The sequence below is a fragment of the Nyctereutes procyonoides genome, unplaced genomic scaffold (assembly GCF_905146905.1).
Source record: "Nyctereutes procyonoides isolate TBG_1078 unplaced genomic scaffold, NYPRO_anot_genome, whole genome shotgun sequence".
Lineage (NCBI taxonomy): Eukaryota > Metazoa > Chordata > Mammalia > Carnivora > Canidae > Nyctereutes > Nyctereutes procyonoides.
This window is the reverse complement of record NW_026575153.1, coordinates 2,361,798-2,387,502: the sequence shown is the minus strand read 5'-3', so window position 1 is coordinate 2,387,502 and position 25,705 is coordinate 2,361,798. Positions and strand designations below refer to the sequence as shown.

At 38.3% G+C, this 25,705-nt stretch overlaps 1 protein-coding gene across 1 annotated transcript in view; it reads right to left on the bottom strand.

The window, feature by feature from the left end:
* UNC5C (unc-5 netrin receptor C) overlaps positions 1–25,705 on the bottom strand; it is a 350,439-nt gene that overhangs the window by 77,597 nt on the left and 247,137 nt on the right. Inside the window, exon 4 of the mRNA XM_055313260.1 lies at positions 21,419–21,522. Coding sequence (XP_055169235.1) covers positions 21,419–21,522 — 104 coding nt within the window. The remainder of the gene's footprint in view (positions 1–21,418; positions 21,523–25,705) is intronic.

Here is a 25,705-nt window from a genome sequence, read left to right as displayed (position 1 = left end):
CTTGTTGTCAGGGCTGCAGTGAGACAAAGTAGTGTTTCTGTCCTTGTGACTCAGTAACTGCAGTCTTTTCAATAATTTGGGGCACATTTGAAGTAATTGGCTCAAGTGTTTACAAAGAAATAGTAATTTATTAACAGGCAATGAAAATAGTTACAGGGCAATGTTAGGATGCCCAATCTGCATATTCTGTTGTCAAGTCTGCTGTTGATTAATCCCACCATGTGCAACTGAAAATCTTACTTTAAGAAGCTGGTTCCCAAAGTGCCAGCTGAGAGGACTGCTCTCCCATCAGTCTGCCTGGGTTCAAAATCGAACTCTGTTACCTCTGTATCTCTTTGGGGTAAGTTCCTTATTCTCCCTGCCTCATGGTTCTCATTTATAAAATGAGGTTAATCCTCAAATGCATGCCGTAAGGTTTGTAAAGATCAAATGAGTTAATACACAAATCACATACAGTGCTGGACATACAGTAAACATTCTTAAATTATTAATATTAATTAAGGATATACTTAAAGGAGATAGGACAAAACCCAAGATACTCTAAAAAACAGCAGAGAAAGGGTGTTAACTTAAAAACAAAAAGGAAGGATCCCTGGGTGGCTCAGCGGTTTGGCACCTGCCTTCAGCCCAGGGCGTGATCCTGGGGACCCGGGATCTTGTCCCACATCAGGCTCCCTGCATGGAGCCTGCTTCTCCCTCTGCCTGTGTCTCTGCCTCTCTCTCTCTCTCTCTCTCTCTCTCTGTGTGTGTCTCTCATGAATAAATAAAATCTTAAAAAAACAAAACAAAAAGGAAAGTATCTTGATATCTGAATTTCTTTCATTTTCTCTGACATTTTTTATTGAGACAGTCAACTCACCATTAGATTACGACTCTTCAGATTGTACTAGAAATATATAAATGATTAAGTATTAAATTGGCCAAGCTAGTTTGTATGCTAAACCTAAATACATATTTCCACTTTAACTTTGTGAATCCATAAGTCTAAAGATGTCATTAACATGCATGTGCTTTAGAGAAAGTATCACGGGGTATTTTACTTAGTGTGTATAAATATTATTTTCTAATTCTTCTAAGTTATAAGCAAATCATCACACTAGATCAATTTTTAAAAGTATAAGTAGAATAGATTTTTAATAAAAGAAATTTTAGCAAGATTGAGAAATAGTCATTACCTCACCTAATAATAAGGCATAAAAGGCAATTTATATATTACTGTTACTATTACTTTTACCTAGAGCCAGGCCATCCACAGTAGTATACTTTAGACCATCCACAGTATTATACTTTTGATTTTACCTGAGTTTCCCAGCTGTGTTTTCTTCCTACTTCAAGTTACTCATCAGCACTTGTTCTTTTTACTTTTAACATTCAAAATGTCTGTCATGTGTTTTTAAGTCATAATTACGGCTCAATATAGCACATTATGTACAGAAGAAACAAAAGGAATAGCTTAACAGGGGCTTCATGAAATTGGCTTTAATTTCACTCTGAGATGAGAAGTAGCCACTTGGTGAGGTTATGTGTGTTTTCTTTTTGTTGTTGTTAAACATTATTATTCTTTTCTAAAAAAAATATTTTATTTATTTATTTTAGAGAGTGTGTGCACATAGAAAGGGAGAGAATCTCAAGCAGACTCTCCAATGAGTGCAGAGCCCCATGCAGGGCTCGATCCCACCACCTCAAGATCACGACTGTAGAGTCGGATGCCTAACTGACTGAGCCACCCAGGTGCCCCTAAATATTAATATTGCAAAAAATAAAACAGATTCTTAGAGAGTCTAAGGAATAAATGATTCTTCAAGCACACACTTATTTTCCATTAACAACTTGACCCTTCACAACATGAAAATAATTTTACATTCATCACTTGATGAAATATATTTTTTTGGACACACTCTTATTTCTTTCTCAGTATTCTGTTATGTCCAATCTATCCTCAGTCTCTCCCTCTTCTTTTCAGTAATGAATCATTCCTGATTTTTACAATCTGGATCTACATAGCCCCCAAATTTGTGTATGCACTTAGAAATTCCAAGCTACCTATTTGTGTGTGTGTGGGGGGGGAGGTAGAGGAGTGATAAATAGATAAAATAGTCATCTTTGTTCTTATAATGACATCATTCTCTACCCTACCTCCACCCCCAGACAATGGCATCCATGTCATTGGATTTAGCACATTTAGCTGGATCCCCAAGACAGGGAACTTCCTTCTAGCACCTCTGCTTTCATTATGATCCTAAGTTCAGGAGTGACTTATCCTGAGTTCTCTTCTCTGCTTCTCTTTTTCTTCACACAAAGAAAATTCTGGGGCAGCTGGACCAGTGGAATAGGAAAGGAAAGGTAGATACCATGGCGCATGCTGTGGCTATGGGACAACTGCCATCCTCTTAGGGTGGCGGATGTGTTCCGGAGGGGGAGGAGGTGCCCTGTGGTCCCTAATGTGAATCATAACCTCATTTAAGAAAGAGTTCAAAAGTAGAATGTTTTCCCTGCCCTTGAAATTGGGAGGACAGGGAAGGGGATGAGAAGGATGAAATGCGTTGGTGAGGAGTGAAAAAAAAAGAAAGCAATGAGCTTGTATGGAGTGTTTCAGCTGCCAAGCCAGGTTCTTTAGATACATAATCTTTATTTCTCACAGTTGCTCTGTGGGGGAGGTATATATAGACTCATTTTTTCCAGATAAGGAGAATTAAGTTCAGAGAGAGGAACCAGTGTACCCTTATAAAGCTCATGAAGGAGCGTAGATCTGGATGCTAGACGGCCTGAGCCTGGGGCTCTTGTTCACCCACTAAGCAAGAACTGTGAGGAAGTAACCACAAAACTACAGACAGGAGCATCCACAGAGTGGTCTCCAGATCATGTGCTGGTAGCTAAGAGAAGCTGGGATAACAGAAGCAGGTTAGGTACTCTGGGACATGGATCCGTGTTGGCCTCTAACCTCCAGCCAGAGCTCCTTGTAGGGAAGCAGTGTGATCATAGGAAAGAGCCAACAGCCCCAACCTCTGTTATCACCACCACCCTGCTCACTCTTACAGGACCAACACAGGTTCACTTTCAGAGCCAGCATGATGACTGGGTATACTTTGATTTCAGGGGCATCAGGAAAGAATCCTTGCTTTTGAAAGATGCACCCCAAATTTTTGGCAGTGACTTGAAATATCTTTAGGAGGGGTGGGTTTTTAATCCCACCCTTACAGGATTTTCTTTGCCTGCAAATGACCTGAGAAATAACATCCTGATCTGTTTAGATCACTTTTATAAAGTATTATAAAACTGGACATACAAATGACTAAGGGAAAACCCCTTTCAGTTTAGATAAAAAAGATTTTGAAGGCACGTGGATTTCAAACTGGAATTCAAGTAACCAGCAATATGCAAAAATTTTAAGGGGTACACAAACAAAAACATATTTAAGGGAATCTGTATTTATATCTTTAACTTCTATATGCGCTTCACCCTAAAGCTAATTGCCTTGAAAGCTTGCCCTCTACTTTTCAAAATGAAGGCATCTATATTGCATCCCGGTCTTACCAAGATATATTGTATGAGGGTGTAAAAGCTTCCAGCATGGCGCAAGGCAGGTGTGAACTAACTGGGAAGATCAGTGTGGTATTTGAAAGAGTAAGGGACTATAATGACAGGGTGACAAACTCTTTTGCAAATCTGGTCATTTCACTCTGGATGTTCATCAAAATTGAAGGAAGGCTTAATATGCCACTAACAGGTCACTTACCATAATATATAATAATAGAACACTGTCTGATTTAGTGTCTCTACTAGTTTAAAAGACTTTCATAAATTAAAAATTTAACAAATGAAAGCAACATCTAGTGAAAAATGAAAAATACCTAAAGTATTTTTAATATGCATATTTTTTTTTTACCTAACAGCATTCCATCAAATTCTATGCTAAAAAAAACTTCTATGTGCACATATCCATATGCTATGACTCACCTATGTTAAATCTAACCAAACACTCTGTAGTTTGTTATTTTCTTTAGGCAACGTGCTCCGTGGCAAGGAGGCTGAGCAACGTGAGATAGTTCTGTAAAGAGCAATCTTCAAATTGTGAGACCTTGTTCAACATTCAATCAAGAAAAGACAAACACAAATAAGGTCATCTTATGCTAGTGAAAAATGTCAGGAAATGGGAAATAGAGCAAGTTTCTGCAGGAGTCATTTGCCCTCCTTGCAAAACCATTCCCACCTCCGCCTTGCAGAATCTTGCACTCAGAAGCTGCACTCACTGCTCATTTTTTCCACCTCTTTGACTTTTTGAGGCCCCAGGTCATCAACATATTACTTGATATTTTGGGGCTCTTCCTTAATCTAAGCAAGTGACATATGTCTTTTCATTGTTGTTTGTTTTTTTTTAACAGACCAAATAAGGCCAAACAATATAAACTCCTCTCAAAGCTCTTCCTTTCTGGGGCACCTGGGTGGCTCAGTCAGGTAAGTGTCTGCCTTCAGCTCAGATCACGATCCTAGGGTCCTGAGATCGAGCCCTGCATCAGACTCCTGGCTTGGCAGAGTCGGCTTCTCCTTCTGCCTCTCCCCTTTCTCACGCTTTCTCTCATTCTCTCTCAAATAATAAATAAAACCCTAAAAAAAAAGCTGTTCCTTCTTCTGAGTGTCAGATCATCCACAAATATGCACATGTCTCCTACCCACCCTAAAAATCAGCCAACAAGGAAATCAGTCTGTGACACCCCTGCTCTTCTCAGCCATGCTTCCACCTTCTCTCTCCCTGGGTGGCTAAACTGTCAGCATCTATTCATCTGCTCACTGATCCTTCAATCTAGTGCTGTCTGGATTCCCCCTCCCCACTCAAACTGCACCTTCAAGAGGTGACCAGTGGCCCCCCTTCACTGCCCCATCCAACAATCCAAGAGCATCGTCTTTCTCTCTGGCACTCTCAGGCCACGTAAGTAACTGTTCTTTCTCAAACCTCTTTCCCTGGTTTCTTTGTTTCATCCACCATAGTTCACATAGTCCTCCACAGAGCTCTCTCTTTCATTTTCTGTCCTTTTCATTTTATAGCAGTGGTTCTCAACTTTGTGCAGCAGAGTCACCCAGGGAGGTGTTAAGACCTGCTCCTGCCTGAGCACCCCCTGCAGAGGTTCTGATGGAATGGGGCTTATGAAGGAGACAGGCACTGGTGTTTTTTTTTTTTTTTTAAGATTTTATTTATTTATTTATTTATTTATTTATTTATTTATTTATTTATTTATTTATGAGAGACACAGAGACAGAGGCAGAGTCATAGGCAGAGGGAGAAACGGGATCAACTGCGGGGAGCCTCATGCTGGACTCGATCCCAGGACCCTGAGCCGAGGGCAGGTGCTCAACCACTGAGCCACCCAGGTGCCCCTACAGTGGTGTTTTTAAAAGTTCCTCAGGGAATGTTAATGCCAGCTGGGTTTGCAAACAACTGGCCTATCTGCACCTCTGATCTCATTCACTCTCATGGCTGTTCACTCAAAAATCATGAACTCCAGTCCCAATTTTCATTCAGCTCCATTCATACTTTCAATTACTTTCTTTATAACTCCATCTGAAAGCTCGACCAATATGAAAAGCAGAATATGTGCCAAATTGATCTCAGTATCTCCTCAGGTCATTCCTTTCTCTATAAACTTGGTCCTCCTGGTTTTCTGTTTAATTATGGGATCTTATCCTCCCAATCTTAAACTCAGAGCTCCCAGGAATCCTCATGGCTTTCTTCAAAAACCACTCTATTCAGTTATGGATGGTACCGAAAATGTTTTTCAAACCTGGCCCCTCTTTTCTACCCCTAATCTCAAGTACTGTGATATTACTTTAATTCCAACAATTCTTACTTAAAAATAAATCTTGGGACGTCTGTGTGGCTGAGTGGCTGAGTGGGACGGCTGAGTGGCTGCCTTCGGCTCAGGGTGTGGTCCCCGGTTGGGATCGAATCCCGCATCGGGCTTCCTGAGGGAGCCTACTCCTCCCTCTGCCTATGTCTCTGCCCCTCTTTTTGTGTCTCTCGTGAATAAATAAATAAAATCTTTTAAAAAATCTTTAAAACAATAGCTTCCATTAAAATTATCTCCCTTGTGTCACTGTTTCTAGGGTAAAATCCAGACTTCATATGAAATCTTACAAGCTGTCCTCAGTTACTGCACTAGCTTCACCTTGATCGCTTAATACTACAGTGTATTGAGAACTTCCTGAAGCTTCCTTAGCATGTGATCATCACTAACGTGGCCACTCACTGCATTTCCTATCACTCTACCCAGAGTGCCTTTCTCCTCTTTTTCTCCTGAGACAAGTCTACTTGTTCTTCAATATTCACCTCAAGAGACATTTTTGTTCTGAAGCCCTTTTTGTCTATTTTATGTGCAGCTGAAGCAATCTTATCAAACCATTTATCATACTGTACTGTAGTGATTTATGCAAAGTTTGTGCCTGGGAGTTCTTGAGAGCATGATTACTCATATGTTTATGATACATTTTGAACATCTCTGAATATGTATGTTTAGTTTCATGTTCACAGTATCTAACACAGCACCCTGGCAGAGATGTTCAAAATATTATTTATTATTTATCCAGTGTATATTTGCTGAATATCTACTATGTGACCTCACTATTCTTGGGCTCTATCAATAAACCAAACAGACAAAATCTGCTCTCTAAGCAATTCCCAAGAAAGAAGGCAATGTATAAGCAATATAAATATATTGGATAAGTTCAATAGTCCTTAGGGCTGGGGAAAAAAAAATCAGTGCTATACAGTGTTTTAGATCAGGAGTCAGAAAACATTTTCTGTGAAGAGTCATATAACTCGTATTTTAAGCTTTGTGGGCTAAGGTCTCTCAACTGTAGGTACAGACAATATGTAAATAAATGAACACGGTTGTGCTCCAATAAAAACTTAATTTACAAAAACAAGTGGTGGGCCATATTTGGCCTACAGGCTATAGTTTGCTGACTCTTGTTTTATTTTTTATTTTTTTTTAATTTTTATTTATTTATGATAGTCACAGAGAGAGAGAGAGAGAGGCAGAGACACAGGCAGAGGGAGAAGCAGGCTCCATGCACCGGGAGCCCGACGTGGGATTCGATCCCGGGTCTCCAGGATCGCGCCCTGGGCCAAAGGCAGGCGCCAAACCGCTGCGCCACCCAGGGATCCCGCTGACTCTTGTTTTAGATGACAGGGAAGACCTCTCTGCAGAACTGACTAAGCTCTAGAACATGAATATTTTGAAAGGGCCTATCATACTTAGCCAGAGTATTCCAGGTACAGGGAAGAGCAATGACAAAAGTCATTGTTTGAGAAGCAGAAATAAAGCCTTCCTGGCTGAAGTGTGGTGAAAGAATGAATGAATGAATGAATGAACATATGAACAGAGGCATGAATCAGTGCCCCTGTAGGAAATAAAACTACTACTATAAAGTGGCAAGTTTATGCAAGGGAGCATTCCTTTAATTGAGATTTGTAACCACAATCAGAGAGAAGAAATAAGGACATGACTGCATACGAAAATAAAAGTCATTAGGACCTACTTAAAATTAGTTCACTCATTGAATATCCATTTAATAGCTACTATGCAGTGAGGATAATTGCAGATGCTAGAAATTAGACAAAATGTTTAATAATTATGACTCCTAAAGTTTCAGACAATCACAATGTTGGATTCTATTGATTTTTAGCAATGCATATATTTTGATTTCTAGAAGCTGAAATATGACTGCTAAGTACTGAGAAGTATTGCTTATCACAGACCTAAGAGCAGTACTGTCATAAAGAAGCAAACAAAAAATATGACTTGGGAATATATATATAAAACATACCAATTACTTTCATTTTAGGAAAATATTTTGGAAAAAAATTCTTGAACATCACCAAATGAAATGTACTTAAAAATCATTGAGGGACACCTGAGTGGCTCAGAGGTTGAGCATCTGCCTTCAACTCAAGGTGTGATCCTGGAGTCCCATGTCCAGGATCATGTCCCATGTCCCCTGAAGGAGCCTGCCTCTCCCTCTGCCTATGTCTCTGCTTCTCTCTCTTTCTCTCATTAATGAATAAATAAAATCTTTAAAAAAATAATTGAGGTATTCTAAAAAGAAAGGGCCAGATGTTGAGTTTAATTTTTCTTTTACATTCTAAAATTTTCACTTTCTTCTGAAGTATCTGTAGATAATAACAACAACAAACAACACAAATCAACATGCTTATTCTACATTTGGAAAATTGATGGGATGATCTAACACTTTTTAAATAAATGACACTTCCCCAAAAGACATCTTTGTCTGGATATTATCTGATTAGCTCATGAAAATCAATCAAATAAGGCTACACACAATTTGTGTCATTTTAACAAACTAAATTTCCAAAACATACAGCCAAAAAAAATTTGTTGTTGTTACAGGAAAAAATTCGGACTTTGGAGTTGCCAGACTTGGCTCTGTAGCCAGGTCCTCCCACTAGCTATGCTGGCAGCCTTGTGCAGGCTGGAAAGTCCCAGAAACATGATGCTCATGCATATAGATGGAAGGACCATCCCTCCCAGTGTCGTAGGAAGATTTAATGAAATATGTAAGGGAAAGCAGCTGGAATCAGGAGACAGGGAATAAGTCAAATTTAACTGCTTCTTCTCTGAGTTTACCCCAAACAGCTATATCTGCATAAATGTATTTTAAATATTGATGATTCACTATTCTTTAGTGTCTCTATTAAGAAGTACATATCTTCATATTCATGATACTAATCAGGGAAAAAAACGGGGAAAAGTCTAGATCTTCTTCAGATCTTTCAATTTTCCACTGCATTAGGGCTATTGGTATTAGTTTATGAGTCTTCATTCATACAACTCTCCTAGTGAAGAAAGTTTCCCCTTATTTACAGCCTCAATCCCTTCTAGTGTATGTACCAGGAGAGAGGTCATATTTCTAGCCTTCCTATATGAGATATTGGTTCCCAGCTCTTCTAGAAGGATAAAATGTTTAGAAATCCCTCCAACAGTTGGGTCTTTCAGTTCTATTGATGCCTTCAGTCTGGCAGAGAGTTCTCAAAACACTAACATAATTTTACTAATGAAGATGAGTGATTCCCAATTTGATTATAAGTTTTAGGACTGGAGCATAGTGACCCCATATTCTGTGTTCCCAGAAAAGATGTATAAAACCGCCATCCCTTCCTTTGTGTAGTGTGATTTAAGGATCAACTTTTCTTTTTTTATGGCTCCTAGATGCATGGTTTTATAGCTTTACTGTTACTGATATTTTATAAAATTCAGAACTATTGGCTATAAGTGCAGTCAGGGAAAAAAAAAAGGTTTTGCAACAAAACATGGAGATCATTTGTCAATGGCTGGGGTTTGCACAATCTTTTCTGAACAGCCATTTCAGCATTCAACAATCTCATGTTTCAACTTTCCCAGCTAAAAACTGTAGTTTTCAGTTTAAATTTAATCTTTGATTTATGTCATCAGCAAGAAGACAGAGAAAAGTGGACTACCATTCCTAATGGATTATCCATTTATAGCTCATAATTAAATATGGGATAAATCATAATCTCCAATTTAATCTTGACTTCTCACATTCATTTTCTCACCTTTATTCGCTCCCATCTCCTCTTTCTAATTAAGTACCATAAAAGCTAAACTACCTATGACAAAGCCCAAAACTTCTAATGCTAAAAGTGGGGGACTTGGGGTACCTGGGTGGCTCAGTGGTTGATTATGTCTTCCTTCAGCTCAGGTTGTGATCCCTGGGTCCTGGGATCGAGGCCCGCATCAGGCTCCCTTTGGGAGCCTGCTTCTCCCTCTGCCTAATGTCTTCGCCTTTCTCTCTGTTGTCTTTCATGAATAAATAAATAAAATCTTTTTAAAAAGGTAGGGAACTCATTTACACAAGATAATTATTTTCCAAACATTATTTATCTTTAGTAATTTGTTGCATGGCTTGCTACTAAAATTGTGTAAAGTATAACTATGTTCATATCTTACTTTTAAAAAAACACAAATATTTGGGCAAAATGATACAATAAAAATAAATCAACAACCATGTCCTCATCCTGGTTGCCTCATCCCTTCCATTTCTTGGACAAAAAGAACATATCCCAGGATGAGCATGTATCGGGGGCTTTTCAGGAATGCCTGGCACTGACTAGTATTAGCATTCATAACTATTTCCAAATATAGTAAATGTTTCCTCTCAGTCGTTTCTGCATTTTGTTTAAGCAAATCAGTGCCACAGTAAGAAAAAATAATTTACAATCTAAATTCCATACTTATTTTCTGACCAACTGTTTTTAAAAGAACAATGGAGACAATAAATTTGAAACCACAATAATACACACCTTATGACAACAATGATCATATTTTACCATTTGATGATAAAAGTACATAGCTGAATATTATTAAATATTAAGAACAAAAGCCATATTCGCTAGAGTATATATACTTTACACTAAACAAAAAGCTTTATTTAAAAGAATGTCTAGAATATGCTCTGACTACCTTCAGGAAGACTAATGTGTTGGTTTCCTATGTCTCATCTCTATACTGCCAGAATTAACACAAGGGGAGAGGCATTACCCGTATTAGGAAATAATTTAGCTAAGCTCCATCTCTGTAAAATGACGCCATGAATGGACCACAAATCCCAATAAAACAACAGAAACAAAATAAATTTTTCCAATAATCAGAAAGCTCCATAGTTAAGGTACATGGAGACACATAAGCAGAAATTATAACAAATTATAAATCTGATGGTGACTTCATATCTTTACAGCACCTTCAACATAATCGTATAGGTTGAGTTTTGTGATTTCTTTCAGTTTAATCTTTCATATCAATAAACCTGGGTCCTTTGTGAGAATTTTAAATAGTTCTACCTAAGAACTTGTTTCTTTTTGTAGTTCAGGGTAAATGACATACCTGCATTTTACCGATAGACTATGAAATTAAAAGAAAAAAAAAAGGAAGGAAAGAAAGAAAAATTAAATTCTTTTTTTTCAAGATTTATTTTTTATTTTTTTTAATTTTCTTTTTTATTTATGATAGTCACAGAGAGAGAGAGAGAGAGAGAGAGGCAGAGACAGGCAGAGGGAGAAGCAGGCTCCATGCACCGGGAGCCCAACGTGGGATTTGATCCCGGGTCTCCAGGATCGCGCCCTGGCCAAAGGCAGGCACCAAACTGCTGCGCAACCCAGGGATCCCCAAAAATTAAATTCTTTACAGAGATCTTTTTGGAGATAGCTGGACTTTGGTCATAAAATTGCTAACAATGAGGTGCTCAGCCTCCTCCCAAGAAGCTATGCACTCTTTGCCCTTTAGATACATGAACTTGTTAACAATGTGATTGGTTAAGGAGTTGTCTAATCATATATGTCAATAATAAAGAACAAAGCACCTTGCAGTTTTCTTTCCTATTCTACTCCCCTGTGAAAGACAGATGTGTTGTGTCTAATTATTCACTGATTGGTATCGGGAGAAACATTAACATAATTGGCACATTTGTTCTAATTAACAGAGAGAAACTGCCACATGCCACCCAACATGAAAAGTGAGTCCAGCAACCATTAGCTAGAAAAACCCACATCCATCAGAAAAGGTCACTCTGTTGAACTCAAACTGGAGCCCCTCATCTGAACACTGAGATTGAGAATGACACAACAGAGTTGAGAAGAGTGTGTATACCTAAAAGAATGGAGATTCAGCCTAGAGTTGTTGGATGCAGGTATATTAATCAAACAAATGGGAAAAGCAATTATGGTGTGATTACCAAATGCACACTGAGCCAAGCCAAGCTTCTAGAAGGAGCATTAGTTGGAAGCTGGGAGTCTGCCAAGTTTTACTGACCAGTTTAGAAGTGACAAGTTTGAAGGTTTTCCTGTATTTGTGTGTTTTAATCCTGCCCTTTAGATCAGTGGTTCTCAAACCTTGCTGGATTTTAGAATCACTTGGGAAGCTATTAAAAATTTTGATAGCCAGGCTGCACATCCTACCAATTCCCAGATGATCCCAATGCACATTCTTGATTGAGAACCACTACTGCACGCAGACTGGTTCTAATGTTCTTGCTAAAATGTCGATTTCGGGGCACCTGGGTGGCTCAATCAGTTAAGTGTATGCCTTTGGCTCAGGCCATGATCCCAAGGTCCTGGGATTGAGTCCTGTATCGGGCTCCCTGCTCAGCAGGGAGCCTGCTTCTCCACCCCCCCTCCCTGTCTCTCATGAATAAATGAATAAAATATTTTAAAAAATAAAATGTGGATTTTGATAAATGGCCTGGGGTTGGGGCTTGAAATTCTGCCTTTCTATGAAGTTCCCAGGAAGTCATGCCAATACAGATAATCTGTGCATCACATTTTGAATAGTAGGGTTTGACAACTCTAAAAGATGTCCATAGCTATTAGCCTTATGGAGACTTTTACCACATAGGGTTTGGCTGCAATTGCTTCAGAGTTTGAAATCCCAGAATTATTTTCTTTTGGTTCTCACAGTGGCAACAGTTTCTCACCATCTCTTGTATGACTAAGAAAGCCTCCATTATAGGATGCAAACAAATGTTCTTTACCCATAAAATTTGTGGATAAAAATGCCTTAAAAAATAAGAAGCAAAGGCCATTAAAAAAAAGTGTACACAAAGACAAGATTTTCTCCCTCCATCCCTCACCACCCCCATAGCTATTGTGCAGATATTGTTTCAGATGTTCTCTATTGTTAAGAATAGAGGCTACTTTGTTTATCAATCCATTTGCTTGTCAGATTCACAATAAAATAAGACACTTATTCACTTCTGTGTGACTACTGTCCAAAATACTTTGTACATTTCAATAGGTTTGTAGAAAATAAGTTTTTTATGCTTTAAAAAAGTGTTTGTCTTCAAGCTTGTTGAAATTGTATCTTTAGACAATTGTAAAAAAAAAAGAGAGAAAAGCAAGTGGAAAATGTAGTGACATTTTGCTCAGTTGTAACTTCTGCAAAGAAGAGGAATTTGCTAAGAATGGAATTTGTTTTCCTATTGAGGAAACACTCCCTTAATTGCACATATGTCTGGCTCGTTGCTTTTGAGAGCTGAATGTACACAGACCATACTGCGGAGGCAAACTTGTCTTGAAATCTGAAAACTTCTACTCCTAAGGCCTAAGTTCAACTATGAGAAGATAAAAGGACATTGACCTAATGACCTATTAAATTAACTAAGAGTGACAACCGCCAAAAATGGCTGAAGTAGAATGACTATACCTAATATCTTACATGGGAGTGAAATGGCACCGAAATGTTCTTAAAATGCTAATTTTTTTCAGGGCAAGGCAACCATAAATTGACTAGTTGATGGCTAGTTCTTAACAAGTCTTTATCACAAATCTGCCTTTCAGAATAAGGAGCTCTCAGCATTTTTTCTTATTTCCCAATAAGTGGGACTCTTGCTAAGTCTGGCCACCTTTAGAAAATACTGGCTTTCTGCTCTCTAGGACTGGCATTTCTCACCCCCAGTGAGTTTACAGTAAATAGTGCTCTAGGCATATGGAGAGAATCACTGAAAGAAATTCCAAAGCAAGCGAACTTATTGAAGAAACATATACTTTTCTCAAGAAATGAGGGTCATGGAAATAGAAGGCCATCTTGCCCTGTGATTAAAGACACCATCTAGGTCATTGCCTGTTGCTGAAGCACCACTGAGAGAGAGATGTCTTTGAAAACAGCTGAGGCCTGTTGATCACTGCTTTTAGGTCATCAAAGGAAAGCTCACTCTAGTGGGTCTGCTGTACTTTCACATGGAAGACCTAAATATTTTCTAGCTTTTATTCAGTCAATAAAATCAAATTTAAAAATCACGTTCAGAAGTTTTTACTCCTGGGCCACCTGGGTGGCTCAGTGGTTGAGTGTCTGCCTTCAGCTCAGATCGTGATCCCCGGGGTCCTGGGATCCAGTCCTGCATCATGCTCCCCACAGGGAGCCAGCCTCTCCCTCTACCTATGTCTCTGTCTCTGTCTCTCTGTGTCTCTCATGAATAAATAAATAAAATCTTAAAAAAAAATTTTTTTTACTCCCATAGAAATTAAAATCTAACCTTTATTTCTTCATCTCTCTCCATTTCTTTACTTCTACCCTAAGACAAGTAACCATTTTCTCTTGTTTGGGTTAAGGCAAGATCCCCTAAATGGGTCCCTGCCTCCATTCTTACACCACTCAAATCCACACAGCACTAAGAATGATCTTTGAAAGACATATATAGCACAGCATGATGATTCCATACTTAAAATCTCCAGTGGTTTTTCACGCATTCAGAGCCAAATAAGTCCAAACAACTTACCATGTCTGTAAGCCCACAAACTCATCCTCCTGCCTCTGAGTGAAGGTCTCCCAAGGCCTTCCTCATGGCTTCACTGTGTCTCTGAGCCACTGGCTTCTTTTGAAATCTATAGCCACATCAACTCCTTCAGAGGGTATTTTGCTTCCCCTGCCTGGAACTTCCTGACTCAAATACTTTCAAGACTAGCTCTTTCCTGTCATTCAGACTTCAGGTCAAATAGTGCCTCCACAGACAGATTCTCTTTGACTTTAAAGTGACTTCCGCTCCCCATCAACCATCAACCTCTCAAAATCACCTTGTCTTACTTTAACTTGCAATTATCTGACAATATCTTGGTCATTTATTTCTATTCCTGTTTAGTCATTTCTTTGTTTTTAACCCTTTAGGGACTTTGGCTGGCTTGTATCTCCTGCAACTAGAAAGTATCCAGCACATAGTTGGGTAGACAGTAAATATTTCTTGAGTCAAGGAATTCATGATTAAAAAATAAAAAGTGCATGTTGTACTACAGCTCAAAGGAACCACAAGTCAAGACACAAATCTGTTCTAAGTTCAGGAAAGGTTTATAATTTCTTACTGTTTTTTTTTTTAAATTTATGTTGGCATCATTTAACTTCACTATTATTTTTTTAAAGATTTTATTTATTTATTCATGAGAGACAGAGGCAGAGACACAGGCAGAGGGAGAAGCAGGCTCCATGCAGGGAGCCCGATGTGGGACTTGATCCCAGATCACCGGGATCCCACCCTGAGCCAAAGGCAGACGCTCAACCGCTGAGCCACCCAGGCATCCTGACTTCACTATTATTTTTACTTGATTTACATTATTTGGGTTATGGTGATTATTTGGGCTTATGGTGATCTCTGTGTATAACTATTAGAGGCAGATACTGGAAGAAAAACATGAGGTGACGCTGACAACTGTTGACCGAACCAATGCAAAGCTTGCAAGCTGACTACTAGTTAGGGAACCTAATACTTGTGCAAAATTGTTCGCAAGGCTGATAATCAGCTCATAATAAAAACTCCTTCTTGTTGCTACACACATGCTAGGACACAACTCCAACAGATATTACTGGGAACTGAAAGCAGTATCTCTCCCCAAATTTGTATTCAAACTCTTCTCTTTAAACCTCTTTCGCCGGCAAAGAATACAAAGCACAGCTTGGAAGACAATGCACCTGCATGGAAATGCATCAACATGAAGTTCCAATTATGAAGGAATGACAGTGAAACACACACTCCTCTCATGAAACAAAATGTTCAGTGGCCATATTAATAATCAATTAGATGGAGTGCCACCTGATGCTGCACATTTGGCGGAGCCTCCAGCTGCCAGCAGCTTTTTGCCCTGGCAGTATTAGCTTAAAAAAAAATCTGTTCCCTGTTTATCAAGACTAAACTCAGCAAAATAATCTATTCTTTTGCACTTCAACCCATATTTTCCCACTTACTAATTAGAGATGCAAATGTTGATAAATAAGACGACGGTTTCTAAGCACAATTGGGTCAATAAGTTGAACATTGTGCCCTGTTTCTCCAATTAAACTCCTATGAGAAATAGCTCAATTATAATTAGAGAAGCAATTATCCCCTTGTTAAAGGTGATACAAATCACAGGTTTTAGTGAAAAATTCAGTTTTGCTCCTTCTGCCATGCCAACAAATCTTGTATCCATTGATGTTTTGGTCCCAGTACTCTTCAAAAGAGATAATCTGATGAAATAAAGTATCTCTGAGTATATTTCTGGCTCCCCATGTGACAGCAACATTTTCTAGGCATAAACTCAGATGAGCAAAGAGGGATTCATTTTATGGAGTGCTGCTATTATACCACTGGAGCAACCCCACACCCATTCATGAGTGTATTAATATTCTGGTTTGTTTAGGGAGATGAGGAGGCTTGTCTATTGAAAGGGAGGCAGATGCCTTTCCAAAAAAGTAAGAATAACATTGTATTTTGGGCTTGATCCTAGCAAAAATGTTATTAAGATAGTGGGTCATAGTTTCTGGTAGTTGTTTTTCTTTCTCTCATCTAGTCCACTCTTAATTTTATATGAGTATTATGAACTTGCCCTGTATTCCTTGAACTAAAATAATTCCCAACAGGCTCTCCCCTCATTTTTCTCCTCCTGATCTAGCAGGTTGGTACTTTGGTCTCAGGCTTCACACTAGTGGAACCCCTCACCTCACACTGAGTTCTCTCAATAGGACTGCATCTTCAGGGGTGACACGCATCCTTTTTCTGGAAAGTTCCATCTCCATTTCCTGAAATGGGCTATAGCCAATAGGGACTCTTTCCTTTATTTAATTAAATATAGTTAAAGAATCTACTGAATAGATTCCATCTGCTGGCATTTGAGATAAAACATGAACAAAACCCCTTTCTCTACTTATATCTTCACAGTTTAGGCAGGCAGAGGAGTCAACAGATACATTTCAACACAAGCAGTAATTGAGACTATATAAAATCATTGTATATCAGGGCCAGCTACACTAGATCATCTATACCAGGTATTAAATTCTGAAATAATTCTGCATGTGGCGTGAAGTAACTGAGTGCTTCCCCCTATCCTTGCCAATAGTTGATGGCTCCCTAGGCTACCCTCTGATTCAGCAGCTAGAGTTTATACTTGATCCAGCACTAGGCCTTGATCCAGCCCTGTGCTAAAGAAGTTGTGTGGTTGTTAAATACCTTAAATAAAGAAAATAAGTATAAAGAAAGAGCTCTCGGCAAGGAGACCAGAGGAGGGAGCGCCAAGCCTAGGCCCCTGTGCTTTATCCTGGGGTGCCCACAGCATAATTTTTTTTTTTTTACCCAATAAGTATTAAGGTGAGTTTTCAGTCAAAAAAGGTGACCACATAGAGAGATGGGAGTATGCGAAATCTGAATCAGCCTCTTCCTCCTCTGAAACTTTGTCACTCTCTTTCTGTTGGTCCTGAAAAGTAGAACTACCAATAACAGCCTCAGCCCAAATGTCCTATCTGAAATAAAATACGCAGTTTCCTCCAATGTCTTGGAACCCTGATGACAAAGCGGACAACAGTAACTTTAGATTTTTAAATTTATTTATGAGAGAGAGAGAGAGAGAGAGAGAGAGAGAGAGAGAGAGAGAAGCAGAGACACAGGCAGAGGGAGAAGCAGGCTCCATGCAGGGAGCCTGACATGGGACTCGATCCCAGGTCTCCAGGATCATGCCCTGTGCTGAAGGCAGGTGCTAAACTGCTGAGCCACCCAGGCTGCCCCCAGTAACTTTATTTATTTATTTATTTTCCCCAGTAACATTGAAAATCAGAAAAAAAGACAGCAGCATGGTTTGCTGTACGTATTTACATTAACAAGTCATTAATAAAGTATATGTTTACATATGGGGCACCAGGGTGGCTCAGTCGGTTGAGCAACAGACTCTTAGTTTCTGCACAGGTCATGATTTAAGGTTCTGGGATCGAGCCCCACATCAACTCCACACTTAGCAGGGAGTCTGCTTGAGATTCTTTGCCTCTTTTTCTCTTTGTTCCTCTCCTGAGCTTGAGTGCACGTGCGTGCGTGTGTGCTCTCTCTAAAAACTACATCTTTAAAAAAAAAACAGATATTTGCATAAATAAGGGCCTTTCCTTGTTGAAAGCTTACAATATTCCTTCATTTGTAGCATTTATGGACTCTAACCAAAGCCCTGGCTAGAGGATACAGGAGGGCATTTTGGTGATTCTTTTTTTTTTTTTTTTTAAGATTCTATTTATTTATTCATAAGAGACAGAGAGAGAGAGAGAGAGGCAGAGACATAGGCAGAGGGAGAAGCAGGCTCCCTGCAGGAAGCCTGATATGGGGCTTGATCCCAGCATCACGCCCTGAGCCGAAGGCAGATGCTCAACCACCGAGCCATCCAGGCATCCCCATTTTGGTGAATCTTCATAAACAGAAGCTTCATCTCTGCATGCCCCATAGCACCAGTACAGGTACAATGTGCTCAGTTATTATTCTGAATTCAAGAGGTTGAATTCAGTCTTTTGTGAATCAATGGGTGATAATATAGTAATAGTAGAAAAATGTCTGATGTTTCTTGAGCTTTCTACATGTTCTAAGTGATTCACATGTACCATCTCATTTAAACTCTAAAACTACACTCTGGGTAGATACTATTATTATTATCTCCATTTTACAATTTAGGAAACATACATATAGAGGACTGAAATACCTTGTCCAAAGTCAAAAAGTTAAAAATAGTGATGCTTGTGTTTACACCTAGAGTTCTGTAAGGAAATTAGTTTAACATTCTATGGTGACTAAAGCCAAAATAGGGTGTAATATTAAATGTTACTTATGACTTCAGACATGTTTCTGCCATTATTTGTATAAAGAAGATACCACTGTAATTTAAAATTAGTAGAATTCTTTAGAAATTTATTGACTTGTATGGGAAGGAAAAAAATAATTACCACCTCGTATTCTGCAAATAATGTACCTGACTACTTCTTTAATGGAGCTAGACACATACTTATAAAACAAAGATCGACTAAATTGATCAGCCATGTATTCATTGAGCATTTATCATTGGAGTTTTTCAGAATCATTTGCCTTGGATGCAAAAGAAGCACAACTCCTTGCCAGTAAGGCCTGATACCTTAAAGACTGATTTTATATTATGGTAAAGCACAAGAGTGGATCTGTAAGCTCAATATTTCATTCTATGCTAGACTTATGTGTTCAATTCTTCTAAAAATTTAAATATTAAGTAATGAATGCATTTATCATAAAATTAAAATAATCTTATAATCTTTTGATTCGCTAGGTTACATTTCATTCCTTTCTTTTTTCATTTATCTGCCCTTCTTAAGCAAGTGACCATTGAACTGTGTTACATTAAGGTATTTTTTTAAAAGATTTTATTTATTTATTCATGACAGACAGAGAGAGAGAGAGAGGCAGAGGCAGAAGCAGGCTCTATGCAGGGAGCCTGACATGGGACCTGATCCCGGGTCTCCAAGATCACATCCCAGGTTGAAGGCAGCGCTAAACCACTAGGCCACGGGGGCTGCCCACATTAAGGTATTTATTAGCTTTCTGATCTTAGTGATTCTAAGGGTATTGGATAGAATCTACCTAGGAGTTTATTAGCCTGCTCTTGAGTGTGGCTGTTTGATGTGTCTTCTGACTTCAAAAAAAGAAAAGAAAAAGAATCACATTAAATATAGTTCTTTGAATGTCAAATGGGTATATGATTTTTGAGCTTGCCAAGTGTTAATTGGTCTCCTCCCCACTGATGATACAAATAAAATTCACCGCCAATTAGTTTTTCAGTCATGAATCTTTACTGCTTGACAAAGTGAACCACTTTGTTGGAGACGAAAAAAATGAAAAGATTACTAGGATCTTGTCACTGAAAGTCTTTGCAAGGATCAGCAATCTGTAAGAAGCGTTGGGTAAAAATGAGGTTTTTGATACCCATGTCACTCAGAATATATTTTGGTCTCTAAGGTAGTGTAATGGAGATTTGCATTAGAATTTTTAAAAATACAACTAAGGAGACAGATGCACTATTATAATACATGAAATGAAATACTGAATAGAGAAGACTTGCCTCCTTTCATCACACTAAATCATATTACATATCAGTGCTGGAAGATAAAGTTTTGATGCGGTTGGATAAAACATCTATAATCATGCAAAGTCTCTGATCCAATGCTAGAAGTACCACGGAATGCCAGTTACTAGGCAAAAAATAGTTCTCTTCTTTCAAAGTAAAACAGTAAGTTTCATTAGGAGTGCTATTTTGAGTCTTTGCATTGGCACATGGAGCTATATAAATGGCTGTGAAAGAAAAAACACACTTGTTTTCTAAAAGCCTTGCCTAAATTTCTAATTCATTTAGTATTAATAATAATTTGAAAAGAGCAACCAGATGTTTAATTTTGTTGTCAAGAGACCAGCTAACTGAGCTGGCTCCCACATTTGCTTCAAATTTTAAAAGACTGAAAAATTATGAGAAATCTAATAATAAGTGTCCTAATAACTGAGAAACATTTTTTGAACAATGTTGTGTCAATAACATTATTTTGCAATTTCATAGACAGGGAGGATTCAGGGCTTATTTAAAAAAAATCAGGAGGCCCACATGCAGGCCCAAATTGCGACAACTAAAAAAAAATGCTTCCTTCTGTACATGCAATAAAGAGTAAAAATTCCAAAGGACTAAATAACAAAGACGGAGGTTAACAAGGACCAACAATTCAGCAGTGATGTACGTCACTCATCAAATTGAAGTATTTCTGGGTCCATAGAATACCAGATTAGCTAGGGCAATAGTGTTGGATGCCTATTAGTATGTCTCCTAATAATCATAAAAGGTGACACTTTTGAGAGTTTAGAGTTATTTGTTAATAAAGGAAAGACACCATATTAGAGGATTTTCCTCAACAAGTATGCTTTATTATAGTGAATGGCTCAAGGAGGGCATGGCACTCTTGTGTTCATGCCAGTTCATAGACAGGCATTTTCAAAGGATACTGTATTATTTGGTGCTAATGAAAAACGTGGTATGGTATGTATCTGATTTGTAACACTTCATTAACAATCAATGTGCTTTGTTTTAGCAAAAACAAAAAATAAAAATGTAGAGCTCGATGGAAAGCTCATGGTAGGAAACTAATTGACACTTGTTATTTCTCAAGCATGTTTTTATTCATAGTGTGTAGATATGACCTTTAGATTACATCATGGAACAGAAAATATATATTTGGGGTGCACAGGTTCAAAGACACACACACACATTTTTGCATATTATCAAGAACAATAATAAAATTGATAGTACATTATTAAGTCTTATCACCTGTCTATACAATAAGTGCCAGATAAAATAAAGCAGCGTTTCTGATTTCTTGAAAGAAAATGACAAAATTAAACCAAACTGCCTGTGGCTTCGTCCAGTGGGGCATTCTAATTGACTCCCAAGTCATTAATCAGTTCTCAATCAATCTATTTTGCCAGCAGCAGGCAGTTAGGACTCCATTACCAACCATTCATCATGCCATATCCTAATTCACTGCACCATTAGCCATGGATTAGGCCTCTGTTAGAATAACTAAGTGCCAATTGCTAAGTGCAAAGAATTTTTGTTACTCACTTCAGCCACTGGGATCCCTTCAGGTGGTCGACACTGCAGCAAGACTTCCTGTTCCAAGGATACTTCCTTTCCCAGGGGTTCCTGCTCAAATGTCTTCCTTAGATCTAGAAAGCAGAGGTAATAAAATATATGATGAAATCAATAATTAACATTTATCTATTTATAGAAAATGCTATAAAAATGTTCCAGTCTACTATTTTATGTATCTTTTTAACCACACACTGTTAGTGATATGGGAGAGCGTGGAGTCTCACAGAGTCGAAGAATGAATCTCATGGACAAAGTGAGTGAGCAAAGTGATAAAAGTTTATTATGCAGAGTTACAGAGAAAGCTCTCAGAAGTGAAAGAAGTCTTGACAGGGTTGCCACTGAGGGCTTTTAGTGGCAGTCTTTTATTGAGAACCTAGCCAGGGAGCCCATGGCCTTGAGATTTTTGTGCAGTCTTGGTTAGAGCAGGGACTGTTGATAACACCTTAATGACACATTTCTTTGTGGTCTGGTAAGTTTTTGTGATTAATTAGTAGCCATTAAAGGGAGATACTCCCTAACATTTTGGAGCCAGGTTTATTATTTTTCTGTTTTTACTGTCTTATCTCTGTTTTCTTGGGATGGGTAGGAGCCTGACTCTGGGCCTTTCAGTGTCCTTGGGGTTTATGGGAGCCCACAGATTTCTGGGAGCCTGACTCTGGGCCTTTCCCTTATCTTTCCCTGCCTAGCCCCATCTGCCCCTAACTCATTCCTACATTTATTAGTACTGTGTGGTAATCTAGGTTATTATATTCTGAGTGTTGAAAAATATGAAATTCAGAGGCTATTAGCTGCTTCTACATTAATCTTCAATGGAATACTTCAGAGAATCCCATTTTAACAAACAGGAAAACTGATCAATTGCATTTCCTTAGTATTTCTTGAAAACCAATTATGGTGATTACTTTTATCAAAAGAGCCCCTTTATCATGATATTTAAACACACAGAGTCTGTTATGTACATAATTATTTTTTTTTCTTTCTTCATAATAGATATTATTAAAGTTGTAATAACCCTGGGATCTTTTGATCAATAACTCAAAAGGAAGCTTTTGTATCAGAGTCAGAAACAGAATGCTGTAATCCTGAAAGAATGAATTTAACTTCTTGAGGCCTCTCAAACAGGAAGCAAGAAAAAGAGTAACTATGTGGATGAGTTTAGAAATACCTCAATATGTAATTATGTAGCCATTCTTCAATTAGAAGATTAAATGCTCATTTTTGCCCAAATATTCCAACTACTTAATTACATATTTATATAGTTATAGTGGCTAAAATAGTTATATGCAGTAGCCTTTTAAAATTGTTATAGGTGGACACAAACATATTAGAAATTAGTTTGTAATTTTAAACACCAAAGTTAATAAATGATTCAGCCATAGGGCTTTGAAGCAATATTAATAAAAAAAACAGACAAAAAACATACCAAATATTTTATTTCATACATGTACAGTTTCAGCTTCTTCAATGAAAAGTTATTGGCATTTTATCTGGTTGATTTTGATTATAAATTAATGCTAAACCTTTTATGCTGGGGCCCTGATAAAGACTTAAAAATCTAAAAGTATCATTTCAGCTTATTGAACTATGGATGGAAGCCCAAAGACTGTTCCCTAATGTCTTTCAAGGAGCTATCAGAAAGCACCATCTGGAAGGATGGACTGAGAAAAAAATCCACTGTTACATACTTGCCATTTGTTGAATTTTGTGGCATAAGAAAAGAGCTTCAAGAGCTTAGAGGTTGTGAGGAAATTATGGATCTGTGTGATTCGAGGTAAGACAAGAGACTCTCCACATGGTGATGGAATTTGTGTCAGAAGGTCACTTTTAATTTGATTATCACAAACTTGAGTATATTGCAGAAATGAGCACTTAAAATCCACAAAGTTACTAGAACTCATAAGTTTTCAAAACTGCACGTCCTTATATTACATATAAGAAATATAGCTATAAAATTACTCAGAGCCCGGGATGTCTGGGTGGCTCAGCGATTGAGTGTCTGCCTTCAGCTCAGGGCGTGATCCTGGGATCTGGGATCGAGTCCCACATCGGGCTCTCCTTGCAGGGAGCTTGCTTCTCCCTCTGCCTATGTCTCTGCCTCTCTCTATCTCTCATAAATAGATAAATAAAATATTTTTAAAAATTACTCAGAGCCCTACAGCAAAATAATCAATGTTACATGAGAACCTGCTGAACCTGGATTTGCACATATTTTGCTATTACACACAATGCTTTCTCCACACATCTTTTCACTAATCTGTGATCCTTCCAACACAAACATTAAAAACTTTTCTATTCTTTCTCCTCTTATACAGAAGCTTCTCTTTTGTTTTGGATCTGCATTAAGATAAAATTTTGGCAAAATGCCAAATACTAATAATGAACTAACAGCAATAATAAACAAGTTTTACAGGATAAAATGTTCTTGATAAGATATACCTTGTTTGTAAGAGATCATTCTGTAAAACTCCCATCTGGTGTAGGGTAGGATAAAGAGATAATAAGAATTAATTCTCAAATTAAAGTAACTACTGACTCACTCCTGGTTAAATTCAATGGCATATCAGAAAGTGAGGTTAAGAATAAGAATGAAGCATGTATGTATCCAAATAGCTAAGACACATTCTTTTAATATTTATTAATTATATACTTTCGTTGTCACTTGATTAGGTACTTAAGACGATGATATGTAGGATAAAGACTCAAAATGAGAAAAGTAAGCTTAAGTCCTCTTGTGAAGCACCTTTTCTCCATGCTAAGGAATGGCAAACACTCAAAACTTTTAAGCAAAGGAAGGAGATCAGATGTCACATTGACCTCTTAGGATAGATGGATTGAGGTGCTGCTAAAGAGACAGAAGGTTGTTAGGGACCCATCTGAGTAGACTAGGAAGGATGACGGGGTCCTGAACTAAGCTAGTGATAGTGAGGAGGAGAAAGCAATAGGAGGGAGAGGAGGAGGCAGATTCTAAAAAAAAAAAAAAAAAAAAAAAAAGATCATACATGTGGGAAGAGCCAGGTATTTGGAAAGTGCCAGGGAGCAAGAAAAACAGTACATACTTAGTAATTCTATTGCAATTGTTAGGATGGTATGGATCATCACTAGGTGACACAGTACTGAATCAGGCAGGAAAGTGAAGGGAAAGATAGCAATGTGTTTTGGTATAGGTTCAGTTCAGTGTGTCTGTAGGATATTCAAATGGAAAGTGCAATAAATCCAGATCATTATTTCTCAACCACAGTCCTACTGACACTGACTGGATACTTCTCTGTTGTGAGGTTTTCCTGTGCATAGTAAGATACTTAGCAGCATACTTGGACTTCATCCCCTCAAAGCCAAAAGCACCCCTCCCAGCCATGGTGAAATAAATGTCTCCAGACGATTTCTAATGTCCCCTGTGGGCAAAATCCACCCCAAGTTGAGAACCACTGGCCTAGAACATAGAAAAGAACATCCTCGTAGGAAATTTGTGCTTCGTTGTCTAGCAGATGGCAGAAGCATGGGAAATAGATTATATTATCAGAGGAAAGACTGTGTTCAACAAATAGGACACCAACATTCGAGAGAAAAGGCTGCCAGCAAAATGACATGGTGTGAATGAAGAAGTAAGAGAGGAACCAAACAGACATGCGTCAGAGGAGCTAAGAGGAGAATCAAATTTTAAGAAGTTGGGAGGCCAACAGGACAAACACAGGCAAAGACTCAGAGAGGTAAAGAAGGGATTGGTTTGGGAAATTTAGATGTGGAGGGTGAGTGGAAGCCAAGCTGTGATGAGGGGTGCACAGGAATTGGGAATATGACCATCATGAGAACCTACTGCTCTTTGCAAAATTTTATGGCGACAGAAGTCAGTGGCACCATGAAGGGGCAAAGGGTTTGGATACAGCATGCTATAATTCTCAGGATGCAGTGTAGTTTTTGGCATGGGTTTCAAATTCCTGCCAGATGAAGGCACATCTTATGAGGATCCTTGTTTCCTAGCTGAGAATGGTGACCACACATCAGAGGCATGCACTTCGAGAGACAGGTTTAACTGAACCACCATTGAATGGCTTATAATTATTTCATTTTAATGGTTTGACTTTAAACTCCATATAAATTTTATGTAATTTCTAAAATGATCTCACATTTAACCCCCCACAAGGCAATACTTCTTCCTGAAAAATCCTTTTAATTTCTGCCTTAAGACCTCTTTTCTAGCTTTCAGGTTGTATAATGAGGATAGAATATATTGTTGCTGTCCAGCAAGGCAGCTGCTCA